At 38.0% G+C, this 18,982-nt stretch overlaps 1 protein-coding gene across 1 annotated transcript in view; it reads right to left on the bottom strand.

The window, feature by feature from the left end:
• The window catches only part of FAF1 (Fas associated factor 1), a 149,093-nt gene that overhangs the window by 118,546 nt on the left and 11,565 nt on the right, over positions 1-18,982 (bottom strand). Inside the window, exon 2 of the mRNA XM_038144133.1 lies at positions 13,855-13,923. Coding sequence (XP_038000061.1) covers positions 13,855-13,923 — 69 coding nt within the window. The remainder of the gene's footprint in view (positions 1-13,854; positions 13,924-18,982) is intronic.

Genomic DNA, 18,982 nt, shown 5'->3' with positions numbered 1-18,982 from the left:
TGCAACAAAATTCTCTTTACTTGGGGAAAAGAAGCTGCTTCAGCTGTGAAGAAATACAGCAATGTGGCGTTCTCACACTTCTGTCAAAACTCTGTCTCAGAGGATTAAATCAGCTCAAACATCTTCTGAGCCTAGTTTGAGGGGTTAAATACGATAGAGGCTTCAAGCTATTTTCTTTTAAACTGAATAACTCACTTGTTCATATACCCCCAGTTTTGTAAACTTGATGACATTTAAGGGGCACAGGAGTAAGAAAAAACAGCAGAAGCATTATGTGCTTTTTTGATGGAAAGACCTCTATTAACCACACTGTAAAACTGAAGAGTCCAGACACTGTTTGTTAAGAAAGATGGAAGACTAAAATAATGTAGACAGCAAATGGTAGCAGTGCACATGTACATACTGCATAAATATTAAATATCCATGTTCTAACAAGACAGCTATAAGTAGACCCTGCAAAGAAAAAAAAGTAAAAGGAACAACCATCTGCTTTAGAATTTCATTGGGAGAAGGTTGTGACTATAAAAAAAAAAAAAATTAAAACAAGAACACGTTACTAAGGCAAGATCTGCTCCAGGCTGTTCCTCCCCAATGTCAGCCCCCTTTGAGAGAGGCTCACATCTCTATGGTTATGCAAACGTTTCAAAACATTACATTTTTTTTGTCTCTCCAACCAGGGATCTTTAATCACCAAAACCACCCTGTGTGGCTAATTTATAGTCATTAAAATTGTGTGCTACTCTCAAAACAATTTTAATAACCAGTGCATTAAATCTATTTATGGGTTATTGATATAAAGAAACCATGTCTGGATCAGAAAGCTCTTTCAGCTCCCAATAACCTGCTGCTGAGAGTGATGCCAGGGAAGCAGCACTCTGTGCCTATGCTGCTCTCACACTGCATATCCACGAGTGTCCCTGCTGGATCCAGGGTACCACAGCCTGCTAATGCTTTCACTATTCAAACAGTGAAGTTCACCTTAAATGGAAAATTACAGTGGCTTCAGAAGATTTTTCCCAAAGCCAAGAATCCTAGGTGTGTCTTAGTGCTATCCATACACGAATTCTTCCACAACACTGTCCCGTCCTGAAACAGAATAATTCCTGCTTAGATGACAACCTTCAAACAACTACCACGCCCACAATTTATTCCATTAAATTATAAACTGAATGTAGCTCTTCTTGATTTATACATTTTGTTTAGGGATATCAATCCTATAGCCAGGAATTGGAACAGCTTGTTTAAAAATTCATTAAGTACTGCATAACCTGATCTAATTGGACCTGCTTTGGGCCAGAGAGACACCCAGAAACAACTTCCAGTCTCAAGCACCTGTGACTCCACCATCCAATAGCACAGGTTATCTTGATAAACACACTGTGAATCCTGGGGGGGGGTTTAAATAAAAAGGATGTCAAGAATGTGACATAACACTGGACTGACAAATGCCCATTACAAAGGTTCAAAGTAACAGTATTTTTGGTGTGTTTTTTTCAGCAGCACGCTTCCAAGTTACAGTATTAAAATATATTAAATCCAACTTTTTTATTCCCCAAAAACATAGGGAACAATAAAGCAATAGGGCTGATGAAAAGTTACCAAATTCATTAACAGTTTGGGCAACATAAAAAATCCATGGCATTCTGAAATTATTTAGGTACCTAAAGAACACTGCAAAGCAGACTGAAATTTAGAAAACTTTTCCTCGAGGGAATATTAATTTAACTAGATTAGTCAGTTCTGACTAATTGTGACTATCTTCTATGGGTACAAAACAGTGCTGGAAAGAAAACCAAGAACCACCATTCCTTAATTACCTATTGAAACAACATCAATGACTTCCTTCAAAATACACAATTCCAGTGCTAACCATTGAAAAGCAATGAAGCACATCTTAGAGTGACTCTCATCCCCGGGTCCTATGAATAATGTGGGTTTTTAGATAGCACAAATATTTAACTCACAAGTTGTAAATACTCAGTGGTTTTCACAAAGTTCGAAGATGGATTGGATTTACCAATCGTATTATTTAAAAGCAGAAATCTACATACACTGATTGAATATTCAAATGAGGCAAGGGTTCCTTCCTCTTCACAAATTACAGTTGGGAAGTAGTTTTTAAATTTGCAGAATTTGTAAGGGATATTTAGATGAATGAAGAGTTAAAGGCAGTCCCAGGCAAAAGAGCAGTTAAAGGTTTTTGCAATGGGTGAGGAGGGAGCTCTTCCTCAGTGGCCACCTCATGTTCCTCCCCTGTCCTTCCCAACCTCCACAGCACACCATGGTTCTGGCTGACAGATACAGACCCCTGAAAATCTCTCCTTTGGAAGCTCCACCCCAGTGGAGAGCAAGAGGTTTTACAAAGCACAAAGCAAGATCAGCTCTCCAGAACACGGCACTAGAAAACACATTCATAAGCAGAAGGAGAAAACAAGTTGGAGCAGCACAGTGCTGGAAGAACAATCCTTTCAGATGAGGAGGCTGGAGAGATGTAAATAACCTGCACACCTGAGAGATGCACGAGTTTCACTGGGATAAATCACCAAACCAGCTTAACACAACCAGCACAAGCTGCTCCCAGAGAATTCCAAAAGCCTTATTTAGGTTTGACCGCGTTCAGCAAGAGAGACCACTTGAGTCTACTTAGCAAAGCCCTCGCAGAGCTTTACAATTGTTTAGGTAAAAACTGAGGAGGTTTACATTAAACAAACGCAGTACACAAATGAGACCTCGAGACAGGGTAATAGGAACTGCCACGGTAGATGATCCAAAATTTAAAGATGTCCAACCAAATGGCATCAAGTGCTGCAGAAAGTCACAGGGAACTATAATGGAGTAACTTGCTCATGGGGCATTTTCTTCCAACCCCCTGATTTTCTGACACATTCAGATTGACAGCACTAGTAAATTTGTCATGTATTCAACTTAAGTCAATAGCCTCATAAACCACATATTTAATTATTTCCATGAAACTCAGTAAAAGCTTTTTTGATGAGAGGATTCATTTATTATGACTTCCAAAAATCTACAGTCTCCCCCAGATGCTCCAAACTCAGATTTTATTTTCAGTTTAACACACCTGACAAGCTAAAAAACCAAGGTTCTGCATTTTGTCTCATTTTTGCCTCTCCTTCCTATTATACACTTAATAGCTTCTCGATATAAAAACAATTTCTCTCACATCACAAATGCAGAAAGTTTATTCCATGCTGTTTTCTACATTACCAGAGGCAAAGACAGGAAGAGGTGTTAGCTGCTTGTAGGATAGAATTTAAAATTATAACCAAAAAAATAGGCATTTTGTTGTTTCATACTCAGAACAAAGAAAAACTTCTTTTAATCTTTGACTCTTTCAGCATTTAATCATAGATTTATTTTTCTGATTGTTTAAGTGAATATAATACCAAAACTTACATACAAAACCACACTACAGAGGGTGAGATGACACACAAGACAAACATACTGTGGTTTTGAGTTCTGCAGAATAAAAAACTCTATATTTTGGAAATATCAGCCTGTATTCATCTGTGCTTGAGGATCACTCAGGATTTGCTGAATTTAAAGAAGTGTAACAAAATGGACTAAAAAGCCCTCATTAAGAACTCATAATAATTTTTAAATTTTTTTTTGTCTTTTATATTTTATTATATATTTCCACAGCAAAAACAGGGGTCATTAATAGCACTCTATTTACAATTATCAGTCCACTGCAAATGATTCTACTCCTAATTTGGGCTATATGTGATATTATCCCTGACATCCAAGACTCCTACTCTACTTCTCTGCTCTCACATGATAAACTTCTTATCCTAAATATTTAAAATCCATTTTTTATTTGATGCTCAAACAAAATACATGGACAACAGAACTCCAAATGCTTCCTACAATGGAGAGAAGGGTTTTTTTTTAAAAGAAAGGAAACAAACCCCAAAACTGAAAAAATATTATCCAGAAAGAGGAAAAACAACTAAATGATAAAGGAAAACATTAGTGAGACAAAGCATCCATGAAAGGACTGAAAAAGCAAAAGTGAATTTCAAACTGCTTCCATACCATAAATCTAAGTGACAAAGGAACATATTTTCACATGCAACAGTAAAGCAAAACAGGTACGTGCACAGATTTATTAGTTCCTTTTGAGCACAGAAGTATTTCGTAAAATGAAACTAACTCACAGGGCTCTGCTGCATGCAAATATTCCAGTAATAACAGTAAATGTTTTGAAATAATTCTCCTCTAATAATTTTATTTTTTGCAAATAGTGATTTGGGCAAATTTTCAACAGAACTGGTAATAATGGGTACTGGTAGGTGCAGACACATCAAAACATTTGCTCTGAGATTTTGGGAAACTGGATAAAAAGTAAGACCATTCACAGTCTTCTCTTACAATCAGTTTACAAAAAAAAAAGTAGAAAATTCCAGAATAAACAGCAGAACTTTTAGTAACTGGTGCTGACAAAATCATCCAGTAATTATTAGTCAGTTCCTGCAGTCAATGTGGATTAATACAACAAAGGTTTACTGGAAGCAGCTGTATTAATTACCAAGGTTTCTTTCTGCCCCAAGACATCCAGATTGGAGCCTGAGATTCCCCAGCAGAGGAATGTGCCTTCTGAGCAGCTTTATGCAACTACCAAATCTCACCTGTTCCAAGCAAGTCTGAGATGTGTATTCTAAAGAAGAAATTCCCTGAAACCTTCTGCAGAAATACCAACCACTTTAACCAGAAAGAGACTTTTTACAAACCAGATCACCTTACTACGCACACAGCTACTTTGAAACCATTACTTTCAGAGGTTACAAAAATTGACTGCTAGGAGTGTAAGTAATAAAAAATATTATTCCGTTTAGGTTTCTTAATTAATTCAGTAATATTTAAATAACAAAATTACTAATTGTGCCTCAGTAGTAAGAGAAGCAATATCTACCTGTGTTATTTTTGGCAGGCTTTTCAAGGCAAAGGAATGAGTCAGCTTTTTCCTGTAGCTTATGTTATATTTGCTGGCATCTCCCCAGCTTTGCAAGTCTCAAAAGTATTTCCAAGTGCTAGACGTGAAGTTACACCCACAAAGTTTATACAGAATGACAACATTTGTCCCCATCGTGGTTAAAATTTAACCAAAAACCGTAATTGAACTACAATGAAATGTCTTCTATGCATTCTGCTTTATTTCAGCTTGCTTTCTTTACAACAAATATACTTCATGAAAAGCTGCAAAACAATAGAATTGCTAATAAAGCAAAAAATTAACATTTCATCAAAAAATGCCACATGAATACATTCATACAGATGATTCACTTCATCAGCAAGAGAGCACGCGTTGAAATAGTTTACAATTAGCACTCTAGATGTGGTTTCCCATTTCTCCCTACATCTTTGGTGGCTTCAGCAATTTTTTTCCTGTCACTCCTACAACATGCCTAAATGCACTAGGAAGCCTTTCAACAGTTAGATATACTTCTAAAATTCTGAGGGAAGAAAAACCCACTACATTTTGAAGAGTTCCTCAATTCTATGTTGTCCCTGCCTAATTCCCCAAAGTGCAACGGAAATAAAAAATTCATAACTGAATGTGTTTTCCCGGCACAGTGAAAGTAAAGAACCTGTACAGATTTCTAAGAAGCTTAAGGATCAGCACGTACCTGAGCTGACTCTAGCTCAGCAGGAATAAAGGAAAGCAATCTACTCTCAACAACCCACTCAAAACTCATTCACATAGAAAGGGAAAGTAGCCCATGAGGTGTCTCTGCTTTGACACACATACAAGTACCTTGGTCTTAGTCATTAATGTCACAACTTTGACATTAGTGCTGCTTCACCTTCTAAAAGAAAGGAATGCTTATGCTTAATACAAAAACATATTTTATTACTCCTTAAAACATTAATAAATAGAAAGCAGGAGAGTCAGATAAATCAAAGGCTATGCCTTGATATGAATATTGGAAAATGTTCTGAACTCCCATATTTTTACCCCTCTCCTAGTAATTTTATGTAAATTTGAATGGCAACACTAAAATGCAAAGTTTAGGGATAAGCTACCTCATGATAATATATTTTTTGTTCAGTCTTATTTTAAAAAAGCGGAGTTTTTTAGTCATTCATTGTAACATACTAGCTCTTAGAAAGTACTACCAGGGAAGAAATTTCAGGACACAAGACCTCAGGACACAAAAAAGTCATAGAAGTACTGCCAAAAGCCTATGGCCCTGAAAAGCCATAATAAAATGAAATATCAACAGTGCTCCAATGACCCCAGCTGTAGTCAGCCAACTGCCTAATCCCTAATCCATAATCAAAAAAATAGTTATGACAGATTCAGCTTAAAAGTTTGGAAAGCAGAAAATCCCAAGATGAAGTATGTAACCTGCAAGTTGTCTCAGCATTTCTCCAACAGCCTGTGCTGTACTGCTGGGGGTGCAGCAACCCAGGACAGGCTAAGGCGAGTTCATTGAAATAAAACTAGAAACTGTTCAGATATTTAACAGTATTGTAAGTAAATCCATTTTTAAGACACTTTGCTTTGAAAGTCTGATGGCTTTAGATGGCTCCTAGCTTTTGTGGTAAAAACTTTCACAAGTAACATTCGCTTCCAAAATAGCCACAGCACTGGCACAGATGCTGTTCTTAAATAATTTACTTAGTTTTTCTCCTACTCACACAGTCCCAACATGACTCAATGACAGACTAAACACTTGTCAAACACATGTTTATAAGATGTGTGCAATTTTTAGTTCAACTAAATAGGTCATAGTCACAGGGTAATAAACTCATACCAGCCAATGCACTATTAGTATGTTCTAGAAATTTGTTCTGGAATTTGAATGTCTCAGAACAAATGAATGCTAAGAAACCTTTGTAGAAACTACCAATAAGAGGTAGCACCTCTAAAAAAAGTATTTGTAAAAACTGAAGTAGGTGGGTGATGCAGCCACAGAGCTCCAGCAGTACTATGGGGCAGTACTGGGATCTCAGGTGCTGCTTTTTGTTTATTCTCAGAACACAAAAGTCTCTGTTAAAAGAAACAAGAGTCTCTTACCATGAACAGAAATTTAAATATATTAGTCCCATTGCTTGTTTGATCACTGTACAAGAAAAACTTTAGATTATTTCTTAAGTAACTAAAATTACTTGAGTAACTAAAAACCTAAATTATTCAAGTAACTAAATTGCATCTGTTATTTGAAAAGGAGAGACAGAATTTACATTTTACTTTACAATACTGCCAGCAAAGCTTTACCTAAAAATCTTCTCCACTCTCTTTCTAGTCAGAAAGAGAACTAAAATTTCATATACTCCATCACAGCAACAAAATACAGCCACAAAACACATCATCACAACCCCTTTGTTACCCTCACATGAATCAAGCAGGTTTTTGGGGGTTGTTTTGAGATGAATGTGCACACAGCTATGTGGAAAGCCATACCATGATTACAACTGCCTACAGACCCACACATTTCATATAATCTTCCATGAAAAAAATACATTAAAAGGAAATGTGTTTTACCGAAGATTAAGGCATTTGAAAGAAAATAAAAACAATTCATTTAATACCGTTTTTAAGAATCAACAAGTCTTCTGTGCTACCACCCAGCTGCATAAAATACACAGCATCCATCTGAGCTTACTCAAAGACACACAAATGTCACTTTGAAAGCTGCAAAATGCTGGAAATATGGAGAACGAGAAATACAACAATTTTGGCAAGCAGGGATCCCTAATTGAGCAGAAAATACATTAAAGACTTCCAAAGGGGATTTCTATAGTCCTTTGTAAAAGACAAGTTCATATACAATTGTGTCCTACTAGGAGAGATTAATGCTGCAATTGAACACACAAAAAAAACCTGCAACTCCTGAATGAATTTCCTGGAGAACATGTCCATGGGATGCCTGCACCAGTGGGACACCCATCCACCAAAACTCCTTGGGATTATCTAACCCAGGGCTTCCTTCTTTCCTTCCCTGTGCTGGCAGCAGGGTTGTGAATGCTGGACAGGCTCCTCACTGCAGTAACAGTGAGAATAAACCTGCTGAGCTGACAAGAACATGTTCCACAGGACACCAAGATCCACAAGAGAACACCTGTCTAAATCAAAACTTTAAATGCTCCTTAAAAAAAACAACAAAGATACAAACCTCCGCTTCCACTAGGCAGATGTGACAGTTCATCTGAGCACAGGGAGAATGTTATTGATACACAGACAAGCCCATGTTCCCAACAGTGAATATCCCTCCTATTTAGTCCTAATGAGAGGAATATACCCTGAACTTCTCACTGGTCCCACAGTGAGTGCTGTCAAATCTGTGCCATATTCAGTATGCAATTCTAAAGTAAAGAAAATAGCAGGTCAGCAATACAAAATCAAAGGGCCAGTGTGATGAACGCCATCACCATGAAGTGCAGTCCTGGTTCCCAGCCTCTGAAACACAGCCTGCTTGCAATGCAACAGGAGAGCTGCTGAACAAAGGACATAAACATACACTGAACACTGCCCCACATTTAAGGAAAGGAAAGGGCTGTGTGCCAAACTCAGACTAATCACCTAGTTTCTGGAGGCAGACTAATTCAAATCCATCAAAATAACATACAGAGAGAGACCACATCAAAGCTGTAGCAAGGCAAACCAGAGCGAGAGAGACAAAAGACAATCTAAGTGTATCAGTTTTACCAGCTCCTACTGAAATTTGCTACACCTAATAACAAAAGGATTGTTACTGGTTAGAGCACTGGAAGATACAAATAACAGATTGCTGATAACTGTCAAGAGCCCATTCTTTGCCATTCCCACCTAAATGGGCATCTCCAAGAGAAATAAAATATTGCCAAGTCCTACCTGATTTTTCTCAGTTCAATTTTTTTGTCTGTTCAGTTACTTTTTTTCCAAAAGGCATTACATAGATGTAAATACACATATACAAAATTGGTACTTAGAGTAAAAAAAATCCTGTCTGATAAATATTATTTTCCAAGAAGTTTACAAGCAAGATGCAAAAAAAAAACCTCCATCTGTCTAAGTTATCCATTTAAAATTAAAAGTTCTAGTTGAGAGTTGAAGCTCTATAAGAACAGTTGTTCAAAATATACAATTTCTCCTTCCAAGACACAGAATCACTTCTTGTCAGGAGATTCTTGGAATCTGAGTATGACAGGAACTGCAAGTCATCCCATCTCCAGGTACACTTCACTACTGGTTTTACTGAAGTTATACTGTGTTTGTTCCTCTACCAGAATATAGAATAATCAAGCCAAGTACAGCAGGAAGGCACAAAGGTCATTTTGAAAATAAAAACTGGGAGGGGGTTATATATGTACCATCATTATACACATATTTACAAGGAAACAATATTGGAAAATAAATGCCTCTCTCCCCCTATTACTTTGATGAAATTTATTTTCTTCTTAAAGCAATACTAAAAAGTACTTATACTACAATGTCTCTTGGAAAAGACACGAAATAAAAACAATTTTAAACCAGGGAACAGGAGTAAAAACAGAAATGACCATTCTGGAAAAAGAAAATTGAGTGTGGTGAATTCTGCTTTTCATTCAAAAATCCTGTTCTGATTACCAGTACAGAATATGAAGTCATGCTGCATTTGAAGGACTTGAATTTTTCATTAAATCTGTGAAAGGCAGAGCAGATCACTTCACTTACTTTTCATGCACAGATTCAAGCACTGGATCTCAAGAGAGCAAAGAGCTCTCACCTGCGTAATAACCTCACATATATGAAGATCCACACAGCATAAGGTCAAGTCACTAATGGGTGATTTTCCTTTAAATATGTACCATCAACAGAAACACTTCAACAGACAACACAGTTGGGTTTTTTCACACTTTTATTTTACTGCTTATACACAAAGTTTAAGGTGTCTTTATCTGTCATTCTTACCTTCACATGCCAAAAGAGAAGGTCAGAGTCTAAATGGGCAAGCTATGAAACCACCAGACTTTACAGTGGACAGAAATTCCTAACTTCTGCTTCCTCAGATGGTAAAAATTACTGTAAATTAATAGAGCTGAAAGAAATGACACTCAGGAAATAACATACCAGCAACCCTGGGAGGCTTAAGAGAGCTGCATCCATTTATAGCAGAATGCCTGAAGAGATCATTATATTATCTGTGTTGATCTTCTGTATCTCACAGAACATCTGAAACATTTCGTCGCCCAGCCTATAATAAGCCCTGTAATTAGGCTACAGTGTTCTAACACAGAAAAACCCTAAGCTGCTCTATATGCAGCAGACCACCACAAAGGCCAAGTCATATGCAGCAGAGGGGAACTAATTATTGGCAAAATTAGGCTTCATGATCCCACCAAGCAGTTTTTACACTGGTGCTGCATATGAATTCCTCTGCAGCACTCTTGTGACCAATTTTATTTCGAGCACTTGAACAAAGCCAAGCAACCAAACATTTATGAAAGACAGCTTCCCATACTGCTTCAAGCAGCTACTGCAAAACATATACAACTGCTTTGAGCACTATAAAACATATACAACTCTGAGACATTTAAATCCAGTTTATTTAGTACTCAGGATAAATTAGAGGCAGTTTATATTGTCTTAGAGTATCCCATAGAGAGGATTAGCAATGAAGACTTCTAACTGGGGGTAAGTAATCTTTAAAGTTCAAAAATAGGAAGCTGATGTTCCAGCTCTAAACTGAAAAGAAAAATGAATTCTTTTTAATTCTTAAAAAAACCAAAAGTGACTATTAGAAAAACTAATTAGAAAGGAGAGCCTTACACTTAACCCAGGTTTACCTCTGTTTAAAGGTAAAACCAAATGTCCAAAAGATACAGAACATAGTAAAAGTAATAGGAAAGATACTTGGTGACATTTTAACCCTTAATACTAAATTCTAGCAAGACCAGGGGAAAAAACTGCAGGGACAAAGTAAGCAGCAGGAATACTTCTTCAGTGCAAACAAAGTAATCCTCAGAAAAGCTTACACAAACACACAGTACTTGTAGCACAATGTAAGGAACTTGTTTTGTGAACCTAATAACCTCTGCTGTCTCTGTGCATTCTGATGTACTTCTCTGTCAGCCCATGTCAGTACCTACTTCTCTGTTTCTGTTTGGGATCCTTCTGCTTTCCAGCTCACCAGGGCTCCTTCTTTTGGTTATTTTGGCTGAAGTCCCAGAGAAATAACAACGCCCTTAAGCTAAGTGTCAGAGAGTTCAAGAAGCAACAGGTGCCCAAGGGAATCTTCAACCTGGGTCTTTAGCACAGCCTCTGATAATGCACGACTTTTTTTCCCCAAACAGGAACATGGAATTGAGATACAGACAGGCTGAGTGAAAAGCAAGAGTAAATAATCTCTTTGAGACAAGAACTTCCTTATGTTTTTGGTTTTTCCCCTTTTTGCTGCAGGAGTGCCCCTGAACGTTGGTTGATGACATCCAAATGGGATTTGCTTAGCTTTCGACTTATTAGCCTGGGTGCCTCACAGAAGACTTCCTCATCAAATACTGACTTCTGATTTGACTTCCAACATCACAGAAATAAAGGAATCGACATTTAAAAGCCTCTGAATCAGAAAACGAAGTTAGAGAAAAATAAATTGTGTTCTTCCCATTTACCTAACACTGAGGGCCAAAGAATGGCAGAGGAGCCCTTACCAAAATCATCACTACTTCACTACTGTCTTCATTAACTGTGAACCAAGTTCTTCACATTTTGCTCTGAATTGAACGACATATTTAGTGCCAAACTAAAGGATTTTTTTAGTTTTTCATCTCAACTAAAAAAACCCAAGGCCTTTCAGCTGAATTTAAACAAACCCACCCCAATTCCTAGGCACTAAATCTGTACTTGACTATGAATTTGAGGTATTAAAAAAATCCAATCAAAAAAAAACAAACAAAAAAACCCAAAAAAAACCCACAAAACCACAGAAAAACACCACACGTGGATCATGCACTTTTAATTCCAAAATAAAAAATGCTACATTTCTCTTAAATCATGAGCCTTTCCTCAAGTTCTTCTGAAATGCTAAAAACCCTTGCCTAACAGAGATAGTTGATTCTCTCACACCCCAGGAACTCCTTTTCTTCACTCTTCTCTTCATTCTTTTGTTTCTACCTCCTTGTTAGATTAGCAGGATTTGACTTTCACTCCCACTCCCTTTTTTACAAGGCTGCTTTGAATAAAAATGAGCCAGTGTCCTGTTAATGACAGACCCTTAGGGCATCTCCTTCACTTACACTCTCCTCAACATTATCGTTTCTTCTACAACTTACCATTTCCTTTTCATAGACATACCTGTCATTCATCTTCTGCCTAGTTTCAAAAATTATGTACCTTCCTCAAGCACCTCTTGCATTCCTAATTTTCTACCCCTTCTTACTTTCCCTATGCCTTAAGCTTGCACATTCGGGTCATTATTTCTTTCCTCTCTATATTCTACTCCTAGATCATCTAGTAATCACTAATAAAATTAAGTATTTAAAGGTGCTCTCATAGCTTTAGAAACTTCACTCTGCTTTCTGCTCATTCTGGAGTCTCAGAAGAGACTTATTTGTTCTGACCATTTTTCAGGGCAGTTCTCTCATTCAACCCAACCTGCTGACCATTTGTATTGTAATGCACACAATTTACAAATCCCCCAAAAGCACATCCAGCAGATCTAATGGATTGTATTGGGAACCCACAACCTGAACAGAATGCACAAGACTACTCCCTGCCTTCCAGTAAACACTTGAATTTTCAAAAGAGCTCATGCCATGCCACTACAAACTACTATGACAAAAGATGTTTTAACTCCACACTCAACACACATCTGGGTTTTTCTGTTTGAAGGCACTGATGACAGACACTCCCTTCTGCCCACTGGTGTCTCACTCCTGCTCATACCTTGACATGTTGCAAAATAAAGACAGCATTCATTTTAACATGTAGTTTCAAGTGTTGGGAGTTTGTACTGGTTTTTTACAATAAGTTACAGTTGAAACTATATCCATAGCCAATTTCAGAAATCTAGTTTTTTTAATAATAACTTTCTGATATTTTGGACTGGTCCAAAGATCATTGATTTGGAAAAGATAAACAAAAAAGGAGGGAATCAAATGTTTTACAATTGAAAGGAAGACCACTCGCTTTTTAATTAAGTTTGTTGTAGTTTACACTTCTAAACCTTAAGAAATTGGATTAATAGTTTCTTTATTTACTAATCCTATGAAGAGACTTAAAACACCTAAGACTACTTTGCTTGGTTTTATTGGTTTCCTCCTACTTGTCTGCACATTGAACCTTGTGGCAAAATAGATGAGAGGTTTTTTCAGGATGAGTGTTTGCTGGGTATTTTGTTTGTACTTAATGGTCTCTGGATAGCATCAAATCTAAATAAAGTTATGGCTTTAATCATCTGACTCAATTCTGCACAACCACCAAGAATAGAAGAGCAACAATCCTAATTTAAAATTAAAAGCACATGAAAATTTGAAAAAGTTGGTTTATTCTCCCTTTCTTCCACAGGAACTTAAATCCTCCAAAACCCACGTGTGTACACACAGGTCTTCTAAAAACACTACCCTTCATAACACTTCTAACAAAATGAAGCCAAGAGGAAACTAAACACAATATGAAACGTGGCTTTAGAGGACAAGAAATAAATTTAAAAATCCTGAAGACAATCACAGCAGAGCAGGGTTCGTTTAACTCAGGATCACATTTACTTGGAGATGAGGCTTTAACAGACCAGAAACAGTCTGCACATAACAGCCCGTTTGTCCCAGCCACGAGACACCCCCAAATTTGAAATAAAGCTACCAGCTGTCTTAGCAAGATGCCATGTCACTGTTATGTGGGGTTGATCTATGAAGTCATTTTCTTAGAATACTTACCACTAAATCCCAGTTATTTTGTTCAAGCAACGTTATAGCTTCATCAATATTTTCAATACCAGTACATGCCTAAAAATAAAAAGAAGCAGTAAACAGAATTAAAAGCATTGATCAAAATCAGGGTATAAATACTTATAATTCAATTAATTTCAGCAGGATGACAGGAAAAGTATAGGTTTTCCCTTTCTGTTACAAAAGAGTAATCCAGAAATCAGTCTTCAAGTTTTAAACATCAAACATTTAGATACAATTCCCTGTTCCATCAGAGGACTCTTGTGTAACCTTGAGCAAGCCACCTAGGGAAGAAAGACCAAGTAGTTATTTGTAAAATTAGGACAACAGTGCTGTCCCATAAAGGTGTTTTACCTTCAAAACTATGAAGCACTCATACTACTTTAAAAGGGAGCACAGAAAACCTTTAAATTCTATCCCTGTACTCTGGCTTTACCTAGTTCAAGAAATCTAACACAACAGCATTTTTAAGGTAGTGTTCACCCTCACAAAACCATATTTTGAACTGAGCTTAATTCCAAACATAAGAACACCTCTACTCAGCAAAAGCTGAGATACAGCAACCTGCTGCCTTTTTTTGATACCCAAACCTTTTCAACTATTCAACTTCAGCAGGCAGAGCATTGCTATTCATTCTGCCACATATTTGCCACCATTCACACTGAAACACATGAGACATATTTTACCAAAACAGAAAAAATGGAAACAGCTAAGTCTCTTTCTGGAATTTATCTTTCATCCTAACTGTATTCAAACATACAAGAAGAGTTCAGACTTTTACAAGATCTGAAACATGATTATGTTCCTTCTGCTCTACCACACAGTTATATAAAACTGTGGTGTATAAAACTGCATCGAAAAAATAAAAAACCAAACCTTTTAACAGTAATAATACAGAGCTAGATAGCAGCAGAAAACAGATAAGTTTTCCTGATTCCCTTTATGTTGTAGGAGAAGAAGGGGCTAAGACACTTTTTTTTTTCCTTCCAAGACATAAAGAGCCATCAGGTCATATATTTCCCATGTTCTTTTTTTCCAATTTACAACCATGAAAACATAAAAAGAAAAAAAAATCACAAAGAATTTCAAGGCAAATTCTCTCTTCCTAAATTCAACCCTGAAAAAATTCACACTTACAAAGCACTACATGCAGTATGTCAACACAAAATGGACCAGTCTAAAGGACCACAAGATGAAATTATGGAGAATTTTGCCTGCAGAGAGGAGGCAGCAGTTTCTACTGCTACACAGTGCTCTCATCACCACATCGATCCTCTCTGCAACAAGACAAAATTTCTTCCACTTCAGAGCATGCTGTGTTAATGCTAAATTTCACCCACTTCACATTGGGAGTGCTAAAAAATACCTCTTTGCTCCTTGGAAGCATCATTTTGCCTTCTTTTCTATTATTTTTTGCAGTTATTTCTGAAGTTAAAAATTGAACAAAACTTCAGCACAATCCCCAGCAAATGCTTATACATTTATATACACTTATGCCAGGTAGGTTTGCAGAGTTCAGGGCTTGAGCTTGTCATTTCTGAAATCACAGGATGGTTCATACTACCATCAACCTGCCACTGGAACTGATGTCAACAGATCTGCTGCAAAAAATCCTGCTTTGAGGAAAAGCTCCGCAGAAGTCTAAGATTCTGTTTACATTCAAGTGAAATACACTTAATCTGGTCATTAGAGAAATAGTTACTATTTCTCATTTGTCAGCCCTGCAAAATCTGCATGACCTTTTTGAGAACTACTCTGTGTTCCAACCTACAATAAGAACTTGACCAACAATGTGATGTTTTCACCCTGGGCTGTGCAGATGGAGCTGAGGAGATGGTACCTACAATACAGGATTTAACACTGGTTTTCATTGTCCCCTCTTTTTATCATTCCTGCAGCTCTGCCAACTTGCCACTGTCCTCTCTCAGCTCATACCAACTGGAAATCAATTCAGCTCACTTTGACATCTTCTCATTTTGAGATAAACTAAACAAAATTAGCTTATCCTTCTGCCAGAGCACACGGTGAAAGAAGTTAACTCATCCCAGTGAGGGCAGAGTAATTAAACAGCTAATTCACCTGAGTGTCTGCATCCTTCCTGAATCATCTTTCTGGTGATTTACAATGTAAAACAGAAGCCTGCTCTTGGTCACTTAGCAATGCAGAGTCACTGGGTAACAAGAACAGACAGGTGTAAACACCAGCTGAAAATAAAGATCATCAGAATTCTTAATAGCCAAGACAAGCATTTTTGGTTAAAATCTTTGTACCATTTTTACAGTCCTTTCTAATACTTGATTTTGAGGCATTCTTAAACAAAGATTTCACTTTCCAGATGGATCATTTTTGCTAGTTGTCAATAAAACAGAAAACAAACATTTCAGAATTGCACCAGGAAAGAATGAGTGCTATCAATGTAACCATGAAAGAGACATTCCCAGATCTTCAACACACCGTTACTGTCAGAGTTGCAGCAAATTAAGATTATTTAGAATCTTATTATATTGCACTATTTCAACATTCAAACACTACATACTACAACATACAAATCCTTGTATCAAGTCAAAAGCAATCAGTGAGACCAAAAACCCCCAGCAACCACAGACTAAAGCTGCTTCCTTGTACCTGCATCATGTCATGCAAGCTAAACTAAAGAAAATCATCTGGTTTGCATGTCTTTGATTTTCCCTAAGAAATTAAGCACACAAGACAGGCAGTCCCTCAAGGGCAAGCGTGACATGACGTCAAAGGCTCTGTGGTGACAGATCAGTCCCAGAACAACCCGGCCTGCTCCTGCCTTTGTTTTCTTTAGGGAAAGGCACACAGGAAACCAGCAGGTTCTATGAGCAACAGAATTAACAAAGTCTGGTTCCTCATGGGTTTGCCTCTCATCCCTAACTGCAAGGGCTGATTTCAGCTTTTCCTATGGCTGGAATATTTATAAGAGCTTCTTCTAATGGACTACTTCCCATATTACCTGGCTGTATTTTCATTATATTTGGAATAGTTTCATTAGTGCAAGTCCAAGGGACACTTGGCACCTTAGGGCTCTATGCCTCACTTATCCAGAAAGGCACACTAGAATTCACAGGGTATAATTATTTACAATGCATAAAAATGTTTTCCTCACGTTTATTCCTTTTATTCTACCCAAGCAAGAAACAAACAAACAAAAATTTTATGGGAAAAAGAAAGTAAAATTTATTCAGAAACAGAAGTGAAAAAATCCTTAAAAATATACCACAGCAGATGAGCCCTAAAGATGCAAAAATGCATCTTTGAGCAAGTAAAGAGAGGGGCTGAGAGACTTTTTTTATTATTCACAGATTTTTATTCAGCTTTATTTTCACAAGAGATCTCCTTAACAGAAGGCATTAAATATTTTAAAAGAAAATTCCTACCTGAATACTACTAAATCTTGTTTCAGTGAACAACCAGCACATCCTCTAAGTCATCAAAAGATGAAAGGGGCAAACCACCACAGAAAAGGTAAAACCTTGAAGGCTCACTGACTTGTAAACCTTTACACATCAGAAAGAAACCAAAGAATTTTTTTGGAGGACAAAGGTAGAACGAGTTCCTCCTCCCTGCATTTCCTGTAGATCTAGGATATCATTTTCAGCCTTCACAGCAGCTCCAGAGACTCTGCAGTCACTTCTGTGCTTTTCCAGACCACACAAGAGGAAAACGAATGCAAAGATGAGAAAACTATTGTTGTGAGCTGAATACATAATCAGATTCTAAAGTTACTGAATGTTAAAACAACTTTCTTAGCATCCTGCTTTTCCAGGGCAGGTGTTTCCACCAGGCAGATTGAAATTTTCACATAATAAAATTTCAGAGTGCTCTCCAAATATTTTTTTCCAGGTAGCTTCATATCCCCACAGCGATGGAGACCTTACCTTTCACAGGTAAACATTAGGGTCCTATCCTTGCACAGTAACATTAACCTTAATAAAGAAGCAAAGTAGTTACTGAGGAAACAATTCAATAGGAAAGAAGTTCTGAGGGCAGACAGCCTCCAAGGCATTTGAGACAAACCTAGGAGCTGCTTCCAGAAAGCTGTAATGCAAGATGACAGACCGGCTCTTCTAAATCCCTTGCAGGGTGGTCTGACTCCAGCAGCTGTAACAGCTGGATGTGGGTTTTGAGACCCTCTGTGACACCCCACCCCAACAGCCCAGGCTCCAGCCCACCTCCACAGCCCAGGGAGCAGCTGCCTTCCCCATCTGGCAGCAGCTGCTCCCCAGCACCTGCTGCAGGGATGCAGGCAGTTGTTCCATGGCAGTGCTGCAAGGGCCAACTGCTGCTGCCAGCACAGAGCCAGGCTGTTCCTGCAGGGCTGTTCCTGCAGGGCTGCTCCTGCAGCAGGGCTGGAGAGCAGCAGCAGCTGCTGACACTCAAACACAGCCTCACAGGCTGCCCCTCTGCAGCTGCTGCACAGGAGCTGGAAGCACATGGCATTTGGCAGCAAGGCAGGATGTCTCTCACCTGTGGCACCATTCCCCTCCTGGCCAAGGCAAAATGCAGCAGGCAAGGTATCCAAAAGGCCACATTTGGCCTAACAGCAGTAGCTGGGTATGGAGGACTAAATCTCAACGATCCTTTTGAACAATTCCGTACTTCCCTTGGATACTAACAGTAGCTGTATTTCCTCCAAGAAGGGACCATCTAACCCAAACTAGGCCTAGAACATTTTATACAACATGTTCAGGCCCATTAAAACCAGGCAGACAGACAGCCGTGAATTACACTGGGTACCGCTCGCTCCTGTAACAGTCAGATGAAAAATAAAATAATCTGTAGCTCAGTCCATCGTGTCAATGTTTAGCCAAAGCTACAATGCCCAAAGAAACAACTGCATGAAGGCACCAAAAGATTCAACAGGATTGCCTAGGAAGAAAAGCTTTCACCCTCTGGGATCTCCTACAAAAGCTCAGGAAGTCAGCATTAACACACACAGACAACAGCCCAGGAAGTGCTTACTTTTGAAAGCACCAAATAAATTTTTATCACTAGACAGAGCACAGCAACCAGAGTTAACTCTATCCCATAAAGATATATGAGGTTTTCAAGAGACATAAGAAATGCTGTCAAAGAACATATATTGTCAAAA

This window comes from Motacilla alba, chromosome 8 (assembly GCF_015832195.1).
Source record: "Motacilla alba alba isolate MOTALB_02 chromosome 8, Motacilla_alba_V1.0_pri, whole genome shotgun sequence".
Lineage (NCBI taxonomy): Eukaryota > Metazoa > Chordata > Aves > Passeriformes > Motacillidae > Motacilla > Motacilla alba.
Note: the sequence above shows the minus strand (reverse complement) of the source record. Positions and strands in the feature narration are given on the sequence as shown.